Source organism: Saccopteryx bilineata, chromosome 1 (genome assembly GCF_036850765.1).
Source record: "Saccopteryx bilineata isolate mSacBil1 chromosome 1, mSacBil1_pri_phased_curated, whole genome shotgun sequence".
In the NCBI taxonomy this organism is placed as follows: Eukaryota; Metazoa; Chordata; class Mammalia; order Chiroptera; family Emballonuridae; genus Saccopteryx; species Saccopteryx bilineata.
In genome coordinates this window covers 333692555-333718857 of record NC_089490.1, presented here as the reverse complement: position 1 = coordinate 333718857, position 26303 = coordinate 333692555, and the positions used below count along the sequence as shown (strand labels likewise).

At 46.2% G+C, this 26303-nt stretch overlaps 1 protein-coding gene across 1 annotated transcript in view; it reads right to left on the bottom strand.

The window, feature by feature from the left end:
* ME3 (malic enzyme 3) overlaps nt 1–26303 on the bottom strand; it is a 227275-nt gene that overhangs the window by 90876 nt on the left and 110096 nt on the right. The window contains exon 4 of the mRNA XM_066248600.1: nt 26100–26249. Within this exon, the coding sequence (XP_066104697.1) occupies nt 26100–26249 (150 nt within the window). The remainder of the gene's footprint in view (nt 1–26099; nt 26250–26303) is intronic.

Sequence of the window (26303 nt, the reverse complement as noted above, 5' to 3'; positions counted from 1 at the left end):
CACAAGGAGGCAGGAAGGTGGGAAGCTCCAGGAAGCCCTGGGCCTGGCCCTTCTGAGATGTAGAAGCACTTGCAGCTTTTGAGTGAATTATAGGCTGCCCAGGGATCCCACGGTGCTGAACATCCTGCAGTGAGCTAATGCAAGCAGAGCATTTGTCAAGGCTAACAGCCCCTCTGAGTAACTAGAACAGCACGCCCTTCACTGCTCCTGGTGCTGCGAAGGTGGGCACTGGGGTGGAGGCCCTCATGGGAGTCTCGCTGTTAATAGTAATTAACTGGAACAGGAAAAACGCAAAAATAACTTTAGCTACTGATTACTTCCCTTAAGTTTTTCCTGTTTACTTCAGGGAAACACTTTTAGAATTTGATAGAAGAAAAAGAATATATAACAAATATGGCAAGCTGCCAGCCTATGGAATCCAGGGTTTAAATGAATACATGCCCTGCTTTAAATAACATACAGCATATTCCTGAAACGTTGTGGGTGAAATAGCTATGCTTAAAATTATATTGTGTGTATACCTGGGAGGTTGCTGTTCAAAGGGAACCTACAGAGAAAGCTTTTTTTGGAACAAAAATTGCTGTCCCCTGGTTTATGCCAACCCTTTTCTAGTTCGGGTTCTAGAAACAGAACACAGGTCTCTCTAAGCTGATGCATCGTCATCACGGCCCACTGACCACAGCCGAGAAGGAGAGATGAGAGATGGGGCAGCCCCTCCTGCACGGAGCTTTGGGGTAAGTGCAAGGAGAGAGAAGAGACAGATTCATGTTTCACCAAAACCGCACTGAGCACCCACTCCCTTCTTTCACATACATGGCTCACTGGGCCTGAGAGTCACGTGTTTTTATGGCCGTTCATCCTGGAACAGGGTTGATGTGACATTCGGTGTGGAAGGGTTCAAGGGCCAGTGTGTGATTCGCCATCTTCTCTTTGCCACAGTGACCTGTACAGTTCCAGATGAGGCACCTTCTTTAGCCTGGTCCCGGAGTGAGGAGGACAGAGCACAGCCCCCAGCTGACCCACAAGGGACAGGATGCAGAGGCACAGAATACATCTCATCTTAGGAATTGAAATCTTAGGTTGTGCATTCCTCAGCATAACCTGGCCACGGGACGCGCTGTTCACCAAAGTCTTCCCGAGATGCCCAATATCAAAGACAAGATCCTAAAGCTCTGGTTAAAGCAGAGGGGAGGGTCCTCCCTTGATGGTCTCCTCACTGCTTTTCATCTCAGCAGCCATTGTTCCTACAGCAGATCTCAGGCAGTGATAGCAGAGGAAACAGATCCTGAGTGGAAACAGTGCAATGGCACTGAGTTTGTGGTCAGTACCCAGACAGCCATGTCTTTAATGCTTGTCTCCTCCCACCACACTGTCCTAGGAGGGCAGGCCAATAATGCCTGTCTTCTCTGTGTGGTAACCTTAACATAACATCAAGCACGTAACAGGCACTCGCTCCCTAGTGTTCAGAACATGGGCCTTTCTTATTGTGTTATAAAACAGAAAAGAAAAAAGATATATTAAAACCCTAATGCCAGGTGCCTGTGATTGTTTGGAAATAGGGTCTTAGCAGATGTAATAAAGTTAAGATGAGGTCATTGGGAAGGGCTCTAATCCGATATGGTTTATGTTCCTTATAAGAAGAAGTGAAGACAGAACCCGGGGAGAAGATGCCTCTTGACAGAGACAGAGAGCAGGGCGAGGCATGTGCGAGCCAAGCAGGGCCAGCAGACAGAAGCTGGGAGAGGCGAGGAAGGCTTCTCCACGACAGCTTTCAGAGCAAGGCGCGACCCTGCCAACACCTTGATTTTAGACTTCTAGCCTCCAGAACCGAGACAATACATTTCTGTTGTTTAACGCCACCCAGTTTGTGGTGTTTTGTTTCTAGGAAGCTAATATGCCAACTATCCAATTTTTAGGCGGTAGCCATGAGTAGTGGCGATCACAATTCCTTCTCTGTACATTTCTAAAAACTCAGTCTGTTGGAATTTCATAAGGGCAAGTGCAGGTGAAGTTTCCTCCATCCAACAAAGGCCCGTAAATTGCATCACTATCTCCAGTTTCCATCAGGAGCCAGAAAAATCCTCTTGAATTTTAGAATTCAGTTACACGAGAGAGAAAGAAAAACAGAGATAATGTTCACTTTAGGAGAATGCTATTTCTTAAGAAAAAGACACTTAACCCTTATCTTGACCTGCAGAGGAGTGACCCTAAGTGTCCTAAAATAGAACTGGGGGAGAAAAAAAATAGCAAAACTCACTCGAATAGACAACACTCACTTAGGCTTCTTGGCACCAAGTCCAACAAAAGAGGAGGACTTAATTAAAACCGGGTCAGTGACATCAGGCAAGCCACCGAGGCTGGGCTCGGGAGGGCAGACGTGCACTTTCAACTCTGGAACAAAGACTCACTGTTGCCACGAAACTACCATTCCACACATTTTTTTGGCAGAAAGGGAACCTGTCTGAAAACCCGCAAGAGGTTATTTTTAAAGCCCTGCAGCGTGTCCAGGGTCAACAGCACAGCGGGAAAGAGTAGGCCGGAGAAACCCCAGGGCCCCGCAGCCCAGCACCTGGCGAAGCGGAGCAGACAGAAAAGGGGCTACTGTCCAGGCCTTGGAGGAACTTAAAAATCACCTTCTTCCCTGGTGGTGTGAAAAGCCCTCGGGGGAGTGTGACCCAAGTGAGAGAGACGCAGGTCGCTAGCAATCCTTTGGTATTGTTTTCAGTCTTGAGGAACTTTTTGATTATTTTAACCCACTTAACAGACACAGTTAACTTCCTGTACCTCGGACAGCCCATCCTGTTCCCATTCTGTCTCCTCCCGAGATGTTACAGAAGAGTGGGTCTGTGCTCCTTCTCCACCCTGTGGAGGCCCCTTTCCTTCTGACCCCCTCAGATAACAAGAGATGTGGAGTTTTCCTGTCTTTGGAGTGAGGTGTAAGGTGTGGATAGTGACATCTGCCATGGGACTCTATCAGTGGACCTCGGCGTGGGCTGCGCTTCCGGGATTCCTCGCGTTTGAGGTGAACAACTGTCCTGCCCCCGGCACAGGATTCTTGCATCCTGCTTTGTGCCAGACACTGTGCTGGGCACAGGAAACAGAATGAACAAATCCTAGAGCCATATGGTCCAGAAAGGTTTTCTGGTCTAGACAGACCGGGAAAAATGCAGTACAATTGGGTATAACAGAGACATTATTGGAGGATGGGGAAAACCACAGAACAAGCACGCCCAGGAAGGATAAATGGCAGAGTGGGCGAGTAGGAAGCTGGGTCTAGGGCTTCTTGGCCCTCCCCTCCCTTCTCATGCTCCCTCCCTCTTGCTGCTGTTGGACAATTTTCTCCAAGAAGACTTGCAGCATCAGAAGGGCAGGACCATATCCTCTACTTCCACTGATTTCCATGTGCCTCTAATGCAGCCCTATAAACCTCACATCCACTTCAGAAAGAGATTTCTGAACAGATGGTCTATTCCTTTCTCTTCTCCCCTGAAGGTGGAAATAGAGCAGTTAAAACAAGGGTGGTAGAAGTTTTACCACACTATACTCAGCTGTGTGACTTGGGAAAGTTATCAGACCTCTCTGAGCCTGTTTCTCCATTGAAAAAATATAGACGGTAGGTCAGACAAATCTATGATTCTATGATGTTATCTAGCAAGACCGGCAGGTATCTGTGGATTAGCAGCAAGAGCATGAATCTGGAGCTAGACAGACCTGGGTTCAAATCCCAGATCTAACTCTTATTTGCTATGCAACTATGGCAAATTATTTAACCTCACGGAGTCTCGGTTGCTTCATATTAAATTGGAGCTCTATTTAATAATTAATTTAATAATTAAATCTGTCTCACTGAGTTTGTGTCAGCATTAAATAAAACAATACAATTTCAGTTACTCTCAGTCACAAAGAGGCCTCTCATAAATCTGAAGTGGGAACCTTAGAAATGTTTGTCAGAGAAATGAGTGTCCGCTCCCCTCCAGGAGACCAGGGATGTCATGCCAGGGTTTACAGATAGGGTGACTATGTATTCTGGTTCACTTCTGTCTTGATAAAATTGTGTTCTTTTTCACTCGGAAAAACTCACTGTGGTCTTCAGATTTACTCTATTAAATCCAATACTGCAAACATTCACTGAGTGTCTACCTGGAAAGTCAAACTCATCTTTTTTGGTAGCAGCCCTTGGAATCCTTTCCCTGTGTAGTCATTAATTTTAATCCTACTAACACAAAGCATCTGTGAAGTGGCTTGTATCACCCATAGTCTTTTGCTCTCCATGACTTTCTGGAACAGTCTACAGCCACTCTTTGTCAAACTCTGCAGAATTGGTATTGAATCCAGACAAAGGGTGGAGGCTTATAGGCGTGAGGCCACAAACCTCAGGCCTGTTCTTGGCTCCTTCTGGAACTGATCTTTGGCCTCAGGTTAAGTCATGTCATTGTTATCTCAGTTGCCATATATAAAAAGTAAGAAAGAAGCTAACACTTATTTAGTTCCTGCTACAGTCTAAATGTGTCCCTCACTATCCCCCTAGCCCCCAATTATATGTTAAAATGCTAATGACCAATATAATAGTGTTTGGAGTGGGGGCCTTTGGGAGGTGAGCAGGTCATGAGGGTGGAGCCCTCATGGAGAGGATTAGCATCCATATAAAAGAGGCCCTAGAGCCTGACCTGTGGTGGCGCAGTGGATAAAGCATCGACCTGGAAATGCTGAGGTTGCCGGTTCAAAACCCTGGGCTTGCCTGGTCAAGGCACATATGAGAGTTGATGCTTCCAGCTCCTCCCACCCTTCTCTCTCTCTCTCTCTCTCTCTCTCTCTCTCTCTCTCTCTCTCTCTCATCTCTAAAAAAATGAATGAATAAATAAATTAATTAAAAAAAATAAAAAATATTTTAAAAAAAGAGGCCCTAGAGAGATCCCTAGCCCTTTCTGCCATGTGAAGATGCAACAGAAAGTCTAACACCCAGAAGAGAGTCCTCACCCAACCATGCCAGTGTTCTGACCTCAAACTTCCAGCCTCCAGAACTGTGAGGAATAAATTTCTGTTGTTTATAAGTCATCTGGTCTGTGGCATTTTGTTATAGCAGCCTAAGCAGACTAAGATGGCTCCTACTGGGGAAATTTGCAAATGCTACATCATTTACTCATCACCAAGAGTCGGAGAGGCTGGTATCATTCTCAGTTATACCTGAGAATATGAAGTCTTGATGAAACAGTATCAATGAGACAGGAAGCAAACAAAGTGGTTCAGACAGCAGGTGAGAAGCTGCTGTGCCTTCCTGTCTCTTGTGGAAGTTTCAGGAGTCCCTTTAGAATACGGGCTTCCAGTAACCGAGAAAACCTGGAATAGGTTTCTCATTGTCTTTGGTATTTTTTCTTCTTCCTGGAATTTGCAAATACCACATATTGCTCTAGTGTCTTTGATTAGGAGATGCTTTTTGGCAGGAGAAAACTGTTTGAATCAAATTCCAAGGGTTTGGGGGGAATTTCTCCATCTGTCCTGCTTGGATAAGAAGAACCTTGATACGGGGTACAAATAGCTGGAGAAGAGAGTGCAGTTTTCATTGTAAACGCCTGCGTACCCGGGAAAGCTGATGGAGTGCCCGTGTGTCCATCACATCATTAGCTGACGGAACAATTTATCATCATGAGAAAAGGAGAAAAAAGAGCCCCATAGACGGAGATTTCAGCTGAAACTGACACCCTTGTCCAAACAGCAAATCACTCCAAAATCCGAAAATTCTAATTTTGCAACTCCCAGATGCTTCCAATTAATGTAGAACAGGGAGAGTTTCAGCTGTGGTTTCAGCTGTTACTTGAAAATATTCAATGTGCCAAGAAAACTCAGAGAGAGTTCGTACAAAGGAGTTTCTTTTTCTACTTAAATATTTACTCCTCCAAAAATAATAATCACAGAGGCTGTAGGCCCCCTTTTCCCTGAGAAGTCACACTTAACACTCTTCACTTTCTTTCATGGCTGCGAACATCGCACAGACCCACACATGCCTCCACTTTATAACATAAACAAACACCTTCCTGCTGTCTAGAGGGCCTCTAGTTAATCTGGGTCTCTGGGCAATAAGTATTTTGGAACGTGGCTCTGTTCTGACACGAACTTCTGTTAACATCCAAAGCAAATAATCATCAAACCTGACAGTTTGCGGATCGCTATACCGCCGACTCAGGCCCTGCCAACCAGTTGCTTGTTTACAGGTACATGCGAGACAGGGAGACAAAACATCCTGTTTGTTTTTGCAAAGCAGGTGGGAGGAGTAGTCACGCCTATTTTTTCCCACTGAGTCATAAATCTCAGAGTCTCAGTGGGAGAAATAGGCTAGGGGAGATCAGAATGTAATCAAGAGTTACTGAAACAATAGGTCCCCAAACCAAGGCCAGGCATGAAACTGTAGAAGCTTGAATCCATTTTGTGCTAGCATTTATGAGACATTTCTACATGCAGGCGTCTGAGTCCTATCTTAAAACAATTTGTAAGCGGAAGACTCTGCCCACTTTAATTTATCATATAAACATTTCTGGAGCTTATCATTGCCTATTAGTCACGAAAGCTGGAATTTAATAAAGGAGAACAGAATGCATTTTTTCAGAGAGGACAAAAGTTCACTGGGAAAACATATGTGTAAACTTCAGGGACCCTGATTGCTGGAAGCAAATGGGAAGAGACAGCTAAATGCCCAGAATCAAATGTCTGAAAGGGCCACTCATCAGGTGTAATTAAGCAAGGGGGTGTGGGGCACATTTGACTTAATTTGTCATTTTTGATTGAGTTTAGGTCTAAACTATAAATATCTTTAAAGGGGAAAAAAAAATCTCAGAAAACTTAAGATCAAAAGTGTTCAAGGCCAAGAAAGTATTTACTTTGAAGTGACTGGGGAAAGATACGTGCTTCACTGGTCAGAAATAAGTCCCAGTGGACCCATTCAATGGAAAACACCAGCCTATTGTGAAGTTCAAGAGCAGAGGCTCAAACAGACTGAGACTCAAATCTCAGGTCTTCTAGTTAGTAGCTAAATGACCTTGGCAAACGACTACATTTAAACCTCAGTTTCCTCACCTGTAAACTAGGAATAATAAAACATTTCTAATAAAGTTGTATGTGACAAGAGATAATATGCAGGAAGCAGTTAATACAATGCCTGGCACATTTAGTGAGTGCTCAATAAATGAAAGCTATTTTTACTATTATTCCATGTAAACTATCCTAAAGAATCCTTTACATCCCAGACTTGCCATTACAGAATGTGATGAGTAAAGCTAAAAAAAAAAGTTGACTTGATCTGAACTATATAGGTATGAACTATAATGCTCGCAATAGTGTTGCTTTGACTCTATTAGAACACCTTGGGTCTATGTAATGCCAGTGGCCAAGACCAGGCAGGTTCATAATGGATTTGGGCAGACAGTAGAAAAACTGCGGAGCCAGAGAGGGTTGGGCCATTCCGTTTAATAAACTCTCACAACAGCGGACAAGCACACAGGTAGGGGAAACCACCTCTCCTCCGGCAAACAAACAGCAAAATGGCCCCTCACCGCGGTGGGCAGGCAATCCGCGCATCCACAATCCTCAATCTCTCATCTCTCTCGATCAGGAGCACCCATAGCCTTATATAGGCTATGCACATGTGCCTCTGCCACGTGCTCACGCACTAATCAAGCAAAGTGCTTGCAGCCAATAAACCTATGAGTAAGCCTAACACAGCTGCCCCATAGTCTATAAAGCTAACCCCCAAGCTATTAGATGACAGAAGTATCAAAGAAGGATCTCAGCCTTAATCTGTTCAGGAGACTGAGATAGTATGGGTGCTACTAGAAACATATTTTTTTTATGCTGAGAAACAGAGCAGGTCCAGTCTTTTCTGTTAGCTTATACACGCTAAAGTACTTGTTCATGAATTATTTCAGCAAATATTTATTAGACTCCTTTACGTAATGGGCACTTATCTAAGCACTTGGGATATTTATTTCAGTGAACAGACAACAATCCCAACCTTTATGGAGCTTATATTCATTCATTCATTCATTCATTCATTCACAGGGTAAATGTCAGAAGGGAAAGGACAAAGATACAAAGATGAGTATGACACACTGTCGGATGAGTTCCTTGTCCAGTAGAAGAGATTGTAAGTAACTATTGGATTATTATGCAGGAAATTCTGTCAGAGTATTAGCAGAGGCTACTGTGGACAGACATAGAAGGGGAGCAACCTGTTTTGCAAGCAAGGGAGAGAGGACAGAGACTGAGGAGGTGGCAAGGGGGGAAGACATTCGGAATAGATTTGAAAGGGGAAGTAGGAGTTTATCATGTGGATAAATGAGGAAAGGTCAGCAGGCAAAGCCAGCAACTGCTGCTGATGTCTGTCAATTAGTAAAGCATTTGGGAGAATGTAAGATGAAAAAAAACTACAATGTAAAACTAAAGTAACATGTTTTGTAAACTCAGCCGTTATCAATCACTGACTAATTAAACTCCATTGTTTGTTTTTTTAAACAAGGACTCAGTAGAGAACAGCCTTTATTTTTCCTAAGTTTTTTCATTAAGCAAGAATAGTTGGGTCAACTCCAGCTTGAGTTTGATTTCTGATGCTTTCTGCTTACTAGAGTTGATGAAAATGTGGTCCATGTGTGACCAGTGTAGTTCATAAGTTTTCTTCAGGAAAATAAGTTGAGTAGTTTTAAAATGGAGAATCTTGGGCCCCACTTCTGACCCAATTAGTCAGAATTTTGGGAAAGGGAACTGAAGTCTGTACTTTTTCTGAGAAAGAGAGAGAGAGAGAAACAGAAACAGGAAGGGAGAGAGATGAGAAGCATCAACTTGTAGTTGTGGCACCTTTGTTGTTCATTAATTATTTCTTATATGTGCTTTGACTGGGGGGGGGGGCTCCAGTCAAGTCAGTGATCCCTTGCTTAAGCCAGCATCCATGGGATCATGTCAATGACCCATGCTCAAGCCAGTGACCTCGAGGTTTCAAACCTTGGACCTCAGCATCCCTGGTCGATGCTCTATCCACTGCACTACCACTGGTCAGGCTAAAGTCTATACTTCTTAATAAGTGGATTCTTAGGAAATTTAAAAACCATTGGCCTAGGTAGAGGTTTACTCTAATCACTGCTCTTCCAATTTGATAATCAAAATAATTTAATTACCTATTTATCTTAATTATTCTAGCCAGTGCCTTACCTGATTTTGTTCTACTATTATTTGAATTCAAATTTGCTTCACTGTCCTTGTCTAGAAAGAGAATTTCTCTGCCCCTTGCTACTGGTTACCCCCACTCCCACCTACATACAATTCAAGGAGGTTCGTTTTAGCTTCATTTATTCTTTCAATCAGTAAAATGTTACCATGACAACTTCACATTTATGTCTCTCCACTTGGCTGCACATGAGAAGCGTCGAATGGCTCACAGAGTCCATCTTGCTTGGGCAGGCAAAGGCAACTTATTGGACCTCATCTGTGATGAGGATTCACCATAGTTATTAATCCTCCAGGACCAAGGATTCTGGAAATGCAGGTCATGATCTCATTCTACTCTATAGCTATTGATTTCTTCCCAATGGAGAGGCCTGGATTGAGAGAAAGTTATTTTGCAAATAATGGATAAAGTCTGTTCTGGAATTATTGGAGTAACATAGGAACTTCGCAATTATTCTCACCTTTCCAGCCTAGCTTATAAATTCAATTACACTCCAGAAACTTTTTAAGTGCCTACTGTGACCCAGGTCCTGTCAAGTCTTCCTGATGAAGATTCTTTAAAGGAATCAAAACCACTTTTTACATTACCATTCAAAATATCTTAGTTAAACAAAGTTAAAGAGTCAAAGCTCTTTGTTTTCAAGTGAGTAGTCATTAATAATAGCAGATCACTCCTCTATGATTCTATTAGAAGTCATCAGGAAACTAAGACTCCAAATTCCTTCCATCCATTGTCCCATTCATCTTCCTTCCAGCTCATAAGAACCACACTCCAGGCTGTGGGCTGGGTGCTGGGTATCCGGTGGTGAGCTAAACAAACATGGTTCCTGCCCATCCGAGGTTCACAGTCCAGCAGAGGAAAGAATCCTGGATGGCAAACAGAAAGTTCTCAACTCTGTGTCCAGTTCTATTTCTTACTATCTGCACAGCGTCAGGGAGTCAATCTCTAGAATCCTCCATTTCCTCCTGTGAAAGGGGCTGCCCTGTCTGTTTCATAGCGTGGTTGGCAGGGCTGTATTTGAAGTCACCCTAAAACTTCAAAGTAAAGTATACATATAAGTAATAATTATAAATTAAGTTTGATTAAAATGGCAGGGGAGCACCTGTTTTTCTGACTGTGGAAGGGAGTGAAGAGCAGAAGACCTGAGTTCTAATCCTACTGTTTCCACTGACTTGTCCCCTGGTAGGGAATGTGTCAGGTCCCCTCTTGGCCTCAGTTTGAGCTGGTTGATTTACAGCTCCATGATCCTGTTGTTGTATGCTGCAAAGGGAGGCAGAAAACCTACAGAAATACAAAGCTTGAGGCTCTTTTAAGGTAGTCAATTTCATCTCTTTAAAGACAGGGTTCTACCCAAGGGGTAGACTATGACTGTTTTCAAAGTTCTCTAAGGAGGGAAAGGCCTCAGCCTGTGTTAGAGCCCAGCGTGGAAAGCTGTCTGGGGGCTTTAGGTAGTGGGCTGTAGGGGACATACAAGTGACATTTGTGTTGGCTATGCAGGATGCTCTTAAAATTGGAGGATATTAAATATCCAAACACCAAATCAAGGGCGTGTCATGGGAACAAGAGCCATGAAGTGTTTGGCATGTCCTTGCTACATGCCTAAGAGACTCTGCCTGTGCAGGCGTGAGGGACCTGCCCAGGTGGAGGCCCTGGCTGCCTTCCTGAGCCTAACTGGGCACCTCAACACAGCACTCCAGTTCACAGTTCCACTTCAGCCCACCTCCCTGCAGGGGACTACCACCGAGACTAAGGCACAGGGCACTCTTGCTAATTTCATTGTCCAAGGACCATGTTTGCTTTGTTGTTGTAGTTTTGGAGGGGCATATTTGGAAACAAGTGATTCAGAGATGATCTGAGTTTTAGCGCTGCAGGCCTAGAGGGAGTTCCCCTGTGGACGAAAGGAGCAACCTTGGAGTAGGACAGAGTAGTGTTTGAGTCTGCCACTTGGCTCTAGGCAGGTCGCTCATCACCGCTGAACTGCTCCTCTGTGACAAGGGGACAATAATATATTCCGATTTCTCAGGGCTGTTGTGAGACTCCAAGATAATAAAGGTAACATGACTGTTGTGGCACTGGCCACTCAATGACAGGAAGTGGTAGCAGTTACTATAATCCAGCTCACTGCCCCGTTTCTGGGGTCCATGCTCAACTTTTATTGACTGTCATTACACCATGACACAGTTCACATCTGATAATTCTTCCTCTCACTTTCGCCTTCATGTCCAACTCGTCTGTGTGCTGCCGACTCCTCTTCCTGGGCGCCCTGTGTCTGCAGCCTTCGTCTCCACACCGAGGACCCTGTCAGGCTCTTCTCTCCTTGTGCTTCAGTGCCCAGTCCTCAGAGAGTTATCCTCCTTGAGAAATGCTTTGCAACAGCCTCCCTCTCAAAAGTGGACCACGATCCCCATTAAAGCAATTCAAGCTCCCTGGTTCTCACATTGGCCTCACATTCCCCACATTGTCAGTGGAGTGATCTCCTCACACATGCTGCACATGGTGTGTGCTGACATGGTGGTGGGACCTCCCTCTCGGGTCAGAGAGAAGAGGCTCAGGAAGGACATGACAGGCAGCAGTGAGGCATGTGCTCGGGAGCCTGGGTTTGAACAGTGGCTCTACCATGTGCCGGATTCATAACCTCTGTCAGGTTACTTTAACCTCAGTGCCCCTGTTTCCTTGTCCTGAAAACGGGCCTGGTAGTATCTATACCACAAGAGATGTTGAAGGGCCTAAAAGAATCAAGCACCTAGGCCCTGGCCGGTTGGCTCAGTGGTAGAGCATCGGCCTGGCGTGCAGAAGTCCTGGGTTCAATTCCCAGCCAGGGCACATAGGAGAGGCGCCCATTTGCTTCTCCACCCCCCCCCTCCTTCCTCTCTGTCTCTCTCTTCCCCTCCCGCAGCCGAGGCTCCATTGGAGCAAAGATGGCCCGGGCGCTGGGGATGGCTCCTTGGCCTCTGCCCCAGGCGCTAGAGTGCCTCTGGTCGCAACAGAGCGACGCCCGGGAGGGGCAGAGCATTGCCCCCTGGTGGGCAGAGCATCGCCCCCTGGTGGGCGTGCTGGGTGGATCCCGGTCCGGCGCATGCGGGAATCTGTCTGACTGTCTCTCCTGGTTTCCAGCTTCAGAAAAATAAATTACAAAAAAAAAAAAAAAAAGAATCAAGCACCTAAAGCAGCAGTTCTCAACCTGTGGGTCACGACCCCAGCGGGGGTCGAACGACCAAAACACAGGGGTCGCCTAAAGCCATCGGAAAATACATATTTCCGATGGTTTTAGCCACTGAGAAGCCACGCTACCATCTGCAGCAGGCTATTCAGCTTGAATGTACACAGTTATGGACCTGCATTCCAAACTGAATGCCTGCGGTCATGCGCAGACGTGATTGCATCATCCGTCAGGGGCCTAAGGGGCGGGGGAAGCGGGGTGAACGCTCCACAGTCCATAGCAGCGCATTACGTGTGTCTGGCGCTTGCTGACGTCATCAGTGGGCGGGTGCAGCAAGCGCCAGAGGACAGAAGCCTAGGAGGCGGGAGACAAGAGGCGGAGAGCCAAGAGAGCCTGTGAGACAGCCTGCTGGTGTAAAAACAGTACACACTCCATACACACAATACTGTGTAAGTGTAAGGTGCTTTGTGTGTAATCATTACACAGTGCACAAAGCAGCTTACACTTACACAAAGCACCATACATTTACACAGTGTGAACTACATCGGTCTTATACTATAAGAGACCACTGTAAGATGTAGTTCACACTGTTCCCCAATGGATAATTATCTCCCATATCTCCCACTATTTTCCCATATTCTGAATGAGGAAACTGCTGAAATCCTCGGTTTCCGGCATTGAATCCGCCTCCTATTGATTTCATTGGGAGTGTGGTGGATTTTGTGGAAGAGAGCTCCCGAGAATCTTGGGTTACCACAATCCGCCGCAGCTTCCTTTTGATTTCAATAAGAGGTGGAGAAATGACAGTTTCTGACACATTTCTTCCTCTCCTATTCAAGTCAATGGGAGGCCGTAGCAGATTCTGCTCAAATATAGAGCATGTTGCTTAATTTTTTCCACGCTAGAACTTTTCCTAGAGCACAAGTCCTCACACCGAGGTATCTGCTGTGCGGATTCTGCAGTGTAAAAGATCTGCCTCCTATAGAAGTCTATTGGGGGTGACGGATTCCACCTTTGGAATTTTTCTGCTCTAGGAAAACTTCTAGTGTGGAAAAATTAAGCAACATGCTCTATATTTGAGCGGAATCTGCTGCGGCCTCCCATTGACTTGAATAGGAGAGGAAGAAATGTCTCGGAACTGCATTTCTGCCGAACAGGGGATCTCTCTTCTGCGGAATCCATGGGTCTCCCATTGAAGTAAATGAGATGTGGATTCCACTGCAGAAACTGCTGCTTTATAGTGTGAAAGAGCCCTGAAAGATACCATGCTGTGCAGAGACTGCAGTGCATCCTATGACATAGTTCACACTGTTCTATATAGAAAACTTGCCACTAATCTGGAAAAAACAGATCCATTAGTTAAGCAGCTATTTACGGAATGGTAGCCCCAATACACTAGATAAGGAGGTCCATTAGTAATAAATATTTCTCAATATATAATTAAATATTGTTTTTGTGATTAATCACTATGTTTAAATTATGTTTGATTTGTAGCAATGAGAATACATAATGCATATCAGGTATTTACATTCCGAATCATAACTGTAGCAAAATTGCAGTTATGAAGTAGCCACCAAAATTATTTTTTGGTTTGGGGTCACCACAACATGAGGAACTGTATTGTGGGGTCACGGCATTAGAAAGGTTGGGAACCACTGACCTAAAGACTACCTGGTGCCTGGGAAGCTCTGAATAGACAAATGTGAGCTACTGTTGTGTGACAGAGTGATTCACGCATGCCATCAGGAAGGGAAACTGCTTTCAGCTGCAGGTAACAAAACTTTGACTCAACTGTCCAGAAAGAGGAAATTTAATCACCAAACAAGAATTCCAGGAAAAAGAGGCCCCAGGAGTTGTTTATTTAGTGGCTCAACAATGTCACCAAGGATGCAGGCTTCCCACATTACCATCCTTGGCATTGCAGGCTTGTTCCTAGGGCTGTTTCCCTAGTAACTGTAGGATGACCATCAGTTCCTGGCATCCCAGGCAGACATGAAAACGTCCAGGGAAGAAGGAGCTCTCTTGTGATAAAAACCTTCCCCAAGTCCTCTGGCAGATTAGCTTCACATCTCTTTGGCCAGAATTGTCCCTGGCAAAGGGACACTATAACTGGAAAAAATAATACCTACTGCTTGGTGCTGTGAAGGGCCAAATGTCCTTCAAAGCACTGTGGCCATTTAGGGAAGGAAAGATAACTAGAAAAAAACAACCTGGGGTTTTGTTAAGGACGAAGGGGCAACCAGCAATGTCTTCCACATTCCCAGTCCTGACAGTCTGCAGTTCTTGGCTCATTCCAGCCACATGTTTTGCTTTTTTCAGTTCCTCCTGCTTGGGACCCATCCAATAAAAAAACCTTTGCATGCCAGGGACTGTGCTGGGCTATCTTCCCGATGTGATTCAAAGTCTTTCTCTCAAGATTTTGATCAAGAATCAACAATTCAGTGCAGAGAGTTCTTACCATAAAGAATTACCTCAATAGTTTGAGTGAACCAGATAGTGCGCCCCACACTTCACCAACTGGCTCGTACCACCTTCGGGCTGCTCCTCTTTGTTGGGCTGCAAACTCCTCAGGGACAAGGAGGACAAGTAAACGATTCCATCTGGATCTTTCATGTGCTGATGGTGGCCAACCATAGAGATGGTGCTTGATCAATGCTGGATGAACCTAATTACAGCTAGTGCTCGCCTTATGACCACGATTGGTTCTGACAGACCGGTAGTAACACGATTTGGTTATAAGTTGAGTAGGCTATATGTACAGTACTGTGAAATGATGTTATAAAAATCTTTAAGTCATATTTTATCATAATTTTCTTTCACTATTATTATATATCATAATTATCTTTGTTCATTTTATGCCATTTGTATCATCTCTACACCATTTTGTTTCTTATTTTTACATTCATCGGGTTTAAGTAAAAGACTGCATTACCAGTACAACTGGTTTAATATTTGCAAAGACAATTTCCTCTTAGTAGACATCTTGGGATGGGTTTGATGAAAAATATCCAAGACAAGCCTGACCTGTGGTGGTGCAGTGGATAAAGCGTCAACCTGGAAATGCTGAGGTCGCCGGTTTGAAACCCTGGTCTTGCCTAGTCAAGGCACATATGGGAGTTGATGCTTCCAGCTCCTTCCCCCTTCTCTCTCTCTCTCTCTCTGTCTCTCTCTCCTCTGTCTCTCTCCTATCTAAAAATGAATAAATAAAATAAAAAATTAAAAAAAAAAGATATTCTTCTTTAAAAAAAAAAAAATATCCAAGACACAAAACACAAATTGCTGTACTGAGTCTGGGATAACAGTTGAAATGGTGCACGCAGAGATGGTAGTGCTGCCGGAAGCTGGTCTGCTCTGTTGTACACCCAGCTGGGCAATGCTTGTGCTGCCAGACGCAGAGCAGTCATGGCTAGCAATTGTGGTCGTAAAGTAGAATAGTCCTAAATTGCATAGGTCGTAAGTCGATCAATATTTGTATAAGATAGTCTTGAATTGCTCTCTCTGGCACATAAGAGATTTGGGGAAGAACAAGACAGTTAATTTCCCCCCGAACCTTGTGATCTGGAGTGAGCTCATATGATAAGCCCCATGAAGTTGGGAAAGTCCGTCTTCCACTATCCATGTTGCCTTTGTTCTTCTTAGCTTTTCCACTTGCACCCTCCAGTTACCTCTGGACAATGCTGACACCACACTAGGGTCTCTGCCTGAGCCCTGTTTCTAGCTCCAGGACCTTAGACAGGATCCTCCTGATCTATTCTCATTCCTACCTGTCAAGGACATGAATGCAATAAAGGATTCAGGGGTTGGGTAGCTGGTGGTGGGGTTCTTTTTAGGGAAGACAGTCTCTGCTTTTCTTCTAGAAATTCCACAACAATGGTCCTTTACTCTTCCTCTAATCCAGAACCTCTCAAAACATTTGCACTGTTTGCAGCATCTCTTCAGAAGCCATTCTTTCTGGACTAAGTATGAGCAAGCAAGCTTTTGTGCATTTTACAGGTTAATGAGACATCACGGTTATTTAAGGAAAGGTCTACTCAACTCCTGCCTATATGGATGTATTAATATTTTCTTCTCAGGAAGGAAATTCTCCCACACCTATCACTTTGATCACTATGGCTGGGATTGTCAGGGACAAAGGAGGGAAAGGACAGAGTTAGATTAAAAAAAAAGAAACAAAAGTCAGTTTGCTTACATTGCCAGGGAAATGTGCCTTTGACTAAAGGAAGTCAAACCCAGAGCATTCCAGTCAATAAAGCTCATCTGCCTCCAGTTTGAGTAGGAAAACATAATCTTTGCATCGGTGTGGGACTGCTCAACCCCTCTCACCTTCACTCTTAGCCTCCACACTACGGATGGCCGAGGCATGTCCTCCATCGGCCCCACGCAGCAAGCTGCTCCTTCTGGAGGCTAAAGTCTCAGGCAGGTCACATGAATTAAGTATTTTCCTTTTGTATATAAATCTCAAAACTTCCTCTAAAAAAGTATAAACCAATTCCTTCAGTGATTGCAACCACCCATGTGATTCAGACAAAAATAAATAACCCTTCTCTCCTCCATTTCTCTGTTCCAAAGTGTTTCAGTGATGTAGGCTCCAGATACAATTTAACTGATTCTACGTGATATCGTGACACTGGTATCAAAGAGCCCAACAACCTCAGACTTTGGAAGGACTCCTCGTGCCACCTTCCTGTGATCTATTCCAGCATTGATTCCCAAGCCATGGCACCGAACCCCTGACAGACCCCAGACTGCACAGATGGTCTGTCTGAGAAGATGCCCGTGTGTGAGTCAGAGCTCTCAGCAAAAGTGTCACTTCTGTAGATAAGCCTGCAAGCTTATTCTTGACAGAAAGTGAAAAGTACATGTTTTTTATCTATTTCTGAATTTTCCTCCCTTAAATGTCAGAAAATTTAGAGGCAAATTTATAGCACAGTTCTCTAATCTGCTCAGAAATTATAGACTGTCAGGGTTGGAAGGAGTTCCTGAGATCACCTAGTGAAAATCCTTTCATTGTATAGATGAGGAAATTGAGGCCCAGAAAGGGAGAGAGACTGACTGAAGGGTCACACCAATAACTTTGGAAGCAGAACCTCTGTCTCGTGACTCCCAGTTCTTTCTACTAATGCTCAGCGGGGCCTGGAAGTATCTACTACACCTTCTGCTTTGTCAGATGGGCTCTGTTCATTTTTTAGTGAGCAACTTTTCACCAGCCTTTAATCTAGTAGTTTTCAAAGTGTGTTTCGTGCACCAGCAGCAGCAGCATGGGGAACTTGCTGGATATGTCAGCTCTCTTGCCCCATCCCAGGCTTGCTGAGTCTGTGTTTTAACAAGCCCGCTGGTGGTGTGACAGCATGCTAATGTTTGAGACGCCCTACTTTTAATGTTAGCCCCACCTACCAATTAGCAAGGGGGTCAGGATACAAGTCAGACCCATCTAATTTCACAACTCATTTTTCAGTTTGGCTCTTCTGGTTACCTAAGGCACAAGTTCACTTAAGTTACCTATGAAGAAAGAGAGCTCACTGTAAAATCGTGAAGGGGAAATGGAGCGGAGAGCTATCGTGCTCTGAGGAAGCCCCAGGGACTGTCACCGCTCTGCCTGGCTTCTCCCCTCTTCTCTCCCAACTGTCCCATTGTCCTCTCTCCTTTACTTCCTACCCTTATTTTTGTTTCTTCATAGCTGATGTTTGTTTTTGGTCTACCATGACCCTAATCTAAAGTCTAAACCATTGCATCCTTTTGCTTTTTCCCTTCCTAGCTGGAAAAAATTTTTTCCATATAGCATTTCCCATGTCTCAGTTCACATTTCAGCAAAGCACTCCATCTGGCCCAGCTCATCCTTTGAGCCAGGCCACATGGATCACATGCTCATCCAAATGATCAGTCACCTTTGGTCTGATGCTTTTTCCCCATCTAATCAACTACTGACAGGATGAGCATGCAGCTTGGGAGGGGGCTTCGGGAGGAAACTGGGGGAGGGAGGAGGAAAGCACATGTGAGACTCCTTCCTACTGCCCCCCCCCACAACTAACCCTGAGAATGAGACAGGCGGGAACTTGCCAGTGGGGTTCAACAGTTTGGCTTGCTGAGGGTCGAGTGGAGATGAAAGTTCTATTAGCATGATCCCCCTCTTCAATATACTGCCAGGCTGGGGTGACTTGAAAAATATGAGCTGCAGATTGTCAACTCCCCAAAAGTCAGAATATCCATGTCTGGGAAGAACTTCAGAGATCACCCAGCTTAGTGGCTCTCAGCCCTGGCTGCTCATGAGAATCCCTGGGGAGCTTTTAAAAACTAAGTCTTCCTGGCCCCCACCTCAGGGATTCTGATTTAAACCCACCTTTCCTAAGTGCTTTTAATGCATACCTGTGGCTGAGAGTCACTGCTCTAACTTAACCCTCCTAATTTTATAGGTGGGGAAACGGAGGCTCGGCTACATACTGTGACTGCAGCTCATTCAGAGATCTCATGCCTAACTTGGCTGAAGAGTTTGGGTTATTAGTCATAATGGGTAGAGCTGGAAGAGATCGCAGAAGCCTGTGATTCAACCCTATCATTGTGACTTGAGACTAAGGAGCTAAGGGACTTGTCTATGGAGTCATGGTCAGAAAGAGGGTGGGAAGGGCTAGACTCCTGATTCCTACCCCTGTGCTCTGTTCACAGCACCAGGCCTGGAGGACTCAAAGGGCCAGATGAGGAGCTAAGCAGACCCAGCTGCAGACCTCGTGCTTGCTCTGCCCTGGGAAGCCTTTCCAACGGCGCAGCTGGGACAATTTGGCAGAGGAACCTGGGTGCAGCTGGGCGTGGTGCAGGCTCGGCCAAAGGGATCAACACTTTTGTGTCTCGAGGATGGGGAGGAGGTGCCTGGTCTGAGAAGGCTAATCCTTGCTCTGTCTGCCTCCTACTTATGCTGGGAGTATGTGTGTTCGTGTTCCTGACGAACTGACAGCCGGGGTGGTGTCCAGATTGCCAACTGTGCCGTGGTGTCAGGGTCTCCGGCACTGGCTGAGATAAGGTTGTCTTTGTTTCCCAGAATGGCTTTGGTCAAGATGTTCACACCTGTTTGTCCTGTAAATGGCTAGAAACGGCGTTAGTGGCATTTAGGAAGCAGAGGCACGTGCCCCATGAACCTTTCTGTGTGTTTTCATGTGGGCAGAGGCTGTAGTGGTGGAGGTGGTTGAAGATAAAAGCGTTTCAATATAAAACCAAAAACCAAAAAGCAAGGCAATGGCTCACCAGAGATAGTGAGTGGGAAGTGAATGTGAGCCTTAACTCCCTTTTATTAGGGGAGAGGGAGAAAAGATAAGAAAAGTAATACTCCTTTAAACTTGTGAGGAACTTTATGATTAATAAAGCACGTTCATATGCATTTAGCTCATCTGACCTTCACAGCAACTCCACAAGGCGGGCAGTTCCTGTGTTCCAAGCTTGGGGAGGTCGGGTAGCTGAGCTCCATGGCCAGATGGCTATTTTTTTTTCTTTTTCTGAAGCTGGAAACGGGGAGAGACAGTCAGACAGACTCCCGCATGCGCCCGACAGGGATCCACCCGGCACGCCCACCAGGGGGCAACGCTCTGCCCACCAGGGGGCGACACTCTGCCCCTCCGGGGGGTCGCTCTGCCGCGACCAGAGCCACTCTAGCGCTTGGGGCAGAGGCCAAGGAGCCATCCCCAGCGCCAGGGCCATCTTTGCTCCAATGGAGCCTTGGCTGCGGGAGGGGAAGAGAGAGACAGAGAGGAAGGGGTGGGGGTGGGGGTGGAGAAGCAAATGGGCGCTTCTCCTATGTGCCCTGGCCGGGAATCAAACCCAGGTCCCCCGCATGCCATGCCGACGCTCTACCGCTGAGCCAACCGGCCAGGGCCCCAGATGGCTATTAATGGGGGAGCAGGCCAACGCCCTTTGGACTCCAGCCCCAGAGCTCTGTCCACCAGTGCGCACACACACACCCTCAGGTATGCACACAGGTCACACAAGGGAGTTTATGTGAAGGCAGGAACGCAAGGGTTTATTTCTGAGGCATCATGGTAACCACAGCCACATGAAGCTGGTCTGTGAATGCTGTAAAAACACAGGCAACTGGCTTTGGGTTGGTTGCAAATTCTTAGACAGATTAGCCTTTGTTTCCATCTATAGTCCCTTGTGGGATTGTTGTGGGGCTCAGAGATAAAGTACACGAAGTAGTTAGCCTAAGGCCCACTATGAGCATCATAAGGATTCAATAAGTGGTAGCTGTTAATATCCTGTGTGCATGTTACTGGCCTGTGTCCAGAAACCCACCTGTCTGCAGGTAAGAGAGACAGCAACCTGGCTCAGGGTCAACCTCTGCTGGTAAAACCAAGTCCCACATCCTACCCTCATCTTTCTAACTTCACAGCCTCTGAGTCCTCCCATGTACTTGCTAAAGGATTTGCTAGTGATGCACAAGTACCGATCATGTAAGGTGTGAATCAGACAACAAGGTTTGGAGGCATTCCGGAGGATTGAGATGCCCTGTTGGTTTACAGTTTAGACTCTTGGGTGGTGTGACTAAGTCAGGCGACAGATCTTGGGGGTGCCAGGTGAGGGGGATCACAGCCGCTGAGCACCTAGATGATGGGGCCCTTTCCACGTGGAATCTCACGGAGTCCTCACAAGCAGCCCCTTGGGGCATTATTCCCATTTTACACAAGGGGAGGCTGAGGGGTTGCTGAATTAATTGTCAGAATTCACCAGGAGCAGGGATTCAAGGCCAAGTCTTCCTGGATGCAAAAAGACTGTGCTCCTTCTACCACCGGCAACACAGCCCTCATCACCCGTGAAGGCTGGGCTGGGAAACGTTAGGTCTGCAAGTGTGTGCGCATTGCTGGGAGCTCCAGAGGACAAGAGCAAAGACAGGGCTTGTCAAGAGGGAGGCGGCCTGGGGCGAGGAGAGTATTCACTCACACTGGACAGCAGACTGCAGCATATCGGCTTCCTCCCTGCAACCCACCTCTGGAGGAGTTCCGTGTGGCTTTCATCTCTTCCAAGTCCCACAGTAATAACTTTCAGGGGGCATTCCTTCAAGCCAGGCTAGCCAGGTCCCCTGGCCCATGAAGGTACGTGCAGAGGTTATGCCAAGGCAGAAGCAGGATGGGGCAGGGAAGTTTGCACAGAGCCCAGAACCTTCTGTGTGTCTCCTATGCCCAGGGATACCCAGGTGCCCCTGAGATCCTCTGGTATCTCCCGAGTGAGGCGATGCAGAGCCCCAGGCATGTTGGAGGTTCAATTTTAGCATCAGCTGGATCTAATTAGCTTTGGTGGGGGCAGGCCCTTTCACAGAGGACTCTATTGTTCCCGGGAACCTGGCAGGAATGTTTATCATTGCAGAAACCGAGAAGGAGCTGGCTCTCCCCTTCTTGGCCTCGGAGCTGTCCTCCCTTCAGATGCTAATCCATAACCGCCATTCCCAGCCAGGCCTCAGATGAAGCTAGAGGCTAGGGTGGAGCCCAAACTCTCATTTCCCTCAGGAGCGAGGCAGGTGTGGAATCAACACCTGGAAAGCAGCCAACTGGAAACCTGGAGCAACAGCTCAAATGTCACATGTCAGATAACTTAATTGGGTAATCACCTGAAGAAGGGTTTGTGCAAAACAGACGCGGGAAGTCTGTACCAAGAGTGACGAATTCAAGGGGACGGTTCTGTCTGCCTGAGCCTGCTTCAGCCCCACCCAGCCTGGGGCCCAGGGCCTGGCTGTGTCCTTCCTTCCCAGGAGAGGCTCAGGAAACGGTGCCCAGCAGTCCCCACCTTAGATCCCTGGGCAATCAAACATTCCTGGAGCTGCAAAGACACCCTTCCCTGAATGCCCACCGGATGTGCACAGTCCAAAACGATGGGGGATAGCGAGGTGGAGTGGTTACCTGTCTACACTCTGGTTCAGACTGCATGGGTTTGAGTCCTGGCTTTGCAGCTTATGAGCTCTGTGAATTTGGGCAAGTTATTTCTCTGTGACTCAGTTTTTTCATCCACAAATGGGATGATTACAGTACCTACCTCTTATGGGGATTATAATAATTAAATGGGTTAATATATGTAAAGGTTTTAGGATAGTATCTGGTCCTTAGCAAGCAGTTATGAGTATGCTTTTCTCCTGGTTGCTGTCCAGCTGTGGGTCCCGTTTTGGGTTCCATGTGTGTCACGGGCCCATTTTCCAGGCTACGTGCCCAGCTTCTGCAGCACCCGCAGCTCAGGGCTGACCAGGTCCTCCCAGCTCAAGTGTTTGGCAAAGCCCCGTTTCCACCCACATGGACGCCCATTATGCTGCCATGTTCCTCTCTGTCCCTGACCCATCGGAGAACCACCAGTGGAACTGGACCTGAGTCTGAAACAGCTCCCCATCATTCCAACTCCCAAGTGGTGGGAAGGAGACCACATATCTCCTCTTTGTTGAGCAGAACCCTTGGTCATTTCCTCTACCCAGCCTCTTACTCTCCGTTTCACCTGCCGTGAGGTCCCAGAGGCCATAATACTAGCAAGAGGGAGGTGAATATGCTTGAGTCACTATAGACAATTAATTTTTTGTCTGAATTGCATTCATCGTTCATGACCCAGCTCAAATGTCACCTCTTTGGTGTGGCTTTCCCTGGTTCCCACAGTCAGAATTCTGATTTCACCAAGTCCTTGCCAATTGTGATCTTGGACAAGTTCCTCTCCTCTGGCTACCTCAATATCCTCATCTGTAAAGTGGAAAGTCTGTCACCAAACTAATCTTACAGGACCTTAGAAGGCTCCAGTATAGGCCGATGGGTGTGGAGATCTGGCTCCCCTCTCCCCTCCCCCTCGTTCCCAGGTGCAGGAGATGGGCAGATACCCAAGTGAGCTGCCATCCCAGTGTCTGTACAGCTGCTGAAACAAGCCCTTCCCTGGAGTGGCTGTTCCCTCCTTCTCTATCTACGGAATTCCTAGGCAATGTCCAAGGACCAGTTCAAACATCATCTCTTCTGTGAAGCATTCCTGCTGCCCACGGAAAAAATAAGTTTTCCTTTCCCTTGTATCTGTGTAATTCTTTGTCCCTATCAAATATCCTGTTTCCTTGTAACTTTTATTACATTTAACTTATATTATTATTGTCTGCCCCTCACTCTGCTGGTAAATTGCTTGAGGTCAAAAACTGTATTTTGTTCTTTGGGGTAACTCTATAGTGCCTACGTGATGCCTAGCACCTAGTATACTGCTCACAAAAATTAGGAGATGTTTTATCACTTCATATTCATTTTGAAATATCCCTTAATTTTTGTGAGCAGTATAGTTGCTCCATAAGTGTTCATGAATTCAGATTTAGTCTTGTGTGCTCCCTGAATTGTGGAGTGGGCTCTGGAGGCAAAGTCTACATTCATGAGCCTGTTGCATAGGCAGGTTTCTGACCCTGGAACTCATTAGCCGGGAACCAACAACAGAGTCCACAATCTAGTACATAGAGTCTATGGAAGGAGGGCTCCCACACAGCCTGGGGTGGGGACGTGGGAGTGGGGTGGCCTCGCAGTTCCATAAGGTCTCAGCTGCAAGCCAGGGGAGGTGAAAAGCCATGTCTTAAGGTCTAAAGTAACAGTGGGTTTTGGAAGAGCCAAACTGTGTCTGGAGTTAAATGTGTTTGTTGATTATATGTTCAATGACTGTTTTCTTTGTACAAATTTAAAAGTGCATTTGTATAATACGACTCTACATTATCAACTCTTCCTTCCTTCTGTGACAGTTACTGAAGGAAAACAGACACATACATTTGTGCCAGGCACCTTATCTACGATCACCTCTTACCCTCAGACTGCTTATTTGAGGTAGCGGTATTATTACCTCCATTTCATAAATGCGGCAGTTAAGGCTGAGAGAGGATAAGAAGCTTGCCCAAGGTCCAGGAGCCTAGAACTCCCAGTCAGCACACAATACTACTTTCCCATCTGAGAGGTGATTGCTTACAAGCACTGGTCTCGAATATACAATGGATCTGACATGTTTCCTGCCCCTCAAGAAATTAGTGTTCTAGTAGAGGAGACTGATGGAAAAATAATTAAAAATATAAATACAAGAAATAAAACTACTAGGCTACAAGTATGTGTAACCAATTGTGGGGGAGGCTGAGAAGGCAGCGATTCGTTCAGCCCGAGGGGACCAGGGAGGCGCCACAGAGAAGCTGGCTCTTGGGGTGGGCCTTGAACGGTCACCTCAGAGCATGAGGTCTGGAGAGAATGCAGAAATCTGAGGCAGAGGGGGACCACCTGTGCAGAGGCACGAAGGGGGAGAACGCCAGGTGTTCTTGGGGATGGAACAGGTCAATGTAGCTAGAACACGGGATTTCTGAGTATGAGCTGGACTATGACAGGCTTAGTTTTGTCATCGTGCTGGACTTGTTTCTTGAAGGCCTGGGGGACTGCTGGTGGCCTTGGAGGAGGGCATGACCTAAGCTGACCTGGACTGTGCAGGAGGAGGGACCTGGAAGCACTATTTCTGAGTAGACAGACACTGGGAGGTCTAAATAGGGTCCCGCATCGTTTAGAAATGTACCGTCAGCTCCCAACGTCTCTGCCAGTATTGGTTCTGGGGGTAAGAACAAAAGAACAAGCATCTCTTTCCTGTTGAAAGAGGCAGGTTGAACACCAGAGCAGCTGTGGGGTCTTGGAGCAGCATCCGCCCCCCTTCCCCAGTAGAACTGCAGAAGCCTGGCTGTTCTGAGTGATGAGGACATGTCTGCTTGTACGGCTGGACACCCCCATCAAGACAAGACCTGACACAATGTCCTCTGCCAATGGTAACAGCAGGACCAGGACAGGACAAGAACTGGCTGGGGTGCTGTGATTGGGTGCAGCGCTCATCCCGAAGGTCGGTTTCAGAACTGGAGGACGCTTTCTCCAAATTAACAAAAGATGTTCTAGATCCATGATTACATGTTCCTCATATAGCACATGATTTATAAACACTTTAACATTCTCTATAAATGTTAATGACACATCTGTGTACCAGGCATGCAGCGTGTATTTACATATTCTAACACAGACTAAAACAATGTTCCCATTACATATAATAAACCCTGACAGTTCCTGTATCGTTAGTGCTAGCTTATATATTGATAATTACCAGGCACCTCACACTGAGGAACTTCTGAAAATGCTCTCATTTCCCCCTTTTTATTTTATATGAATATTCTGAACTCACCGTGAAAAGAAAAAACAAACAAGCAATCTCTTTGGAAAATTGCCCCCAAATTCTTTGGCTCTAAAAGAAAATGTCAAGCCAAATTTTTGCCTAATAAAAGATATTTTAAGTGGAATCTGAGTCAAGCCCAAAGGAAGGAATACTGGTGTTTTGAGTCAGCAAAAGAATTCAGTCTTTGCTATCTAACACTCCATTATTCATTGGCCCAAACTGGCAACAGAGCTGCAGGTTCTTCGGAGAGGACCAGAGACGTAGGGGGTAGTGGGGGAGATGTTAGGTAGATAATGAGAAAAAAAACCTGAAATGCCTCTCAAGCCAACTCTGGATAACACATTATTTTTTCTAAAGTGCAGAAGTTCTGTTCTCCTCTTGCTAGATAGTCTCAGCTCCTATCTTGGCTTATGCATGGGGTCATTTTCCTGAGCAATGTGCTTAAAATCAAGTGTGTCCTTATTGGGCTGCTGGCCTGATCAGGATGTAGTCTCCAGTCTCAATAAAGCAAGGGCAGCAGAACGAATTGTTTCCTCTCTGAGACCCACACCCACCCTGAGCCCTGGCCCCCAGATGGCTCACCGGGGCCTGCGGAAGGTCAGGCCATAGTGCTGACAGGCCAGCCCCACGGTGGGCGTATACACGATAGGCATGAATTTCTCCACATCTGATGTCAGCACGCGGTAGAAGAGCTTCTCATTCCGATCTTGGAGTGTCATGAGGATGATGTACCTTGGGAAGGGAGACAAGAGCCAAGCTGTTCACATGAGCAGCATATGTGGCCCA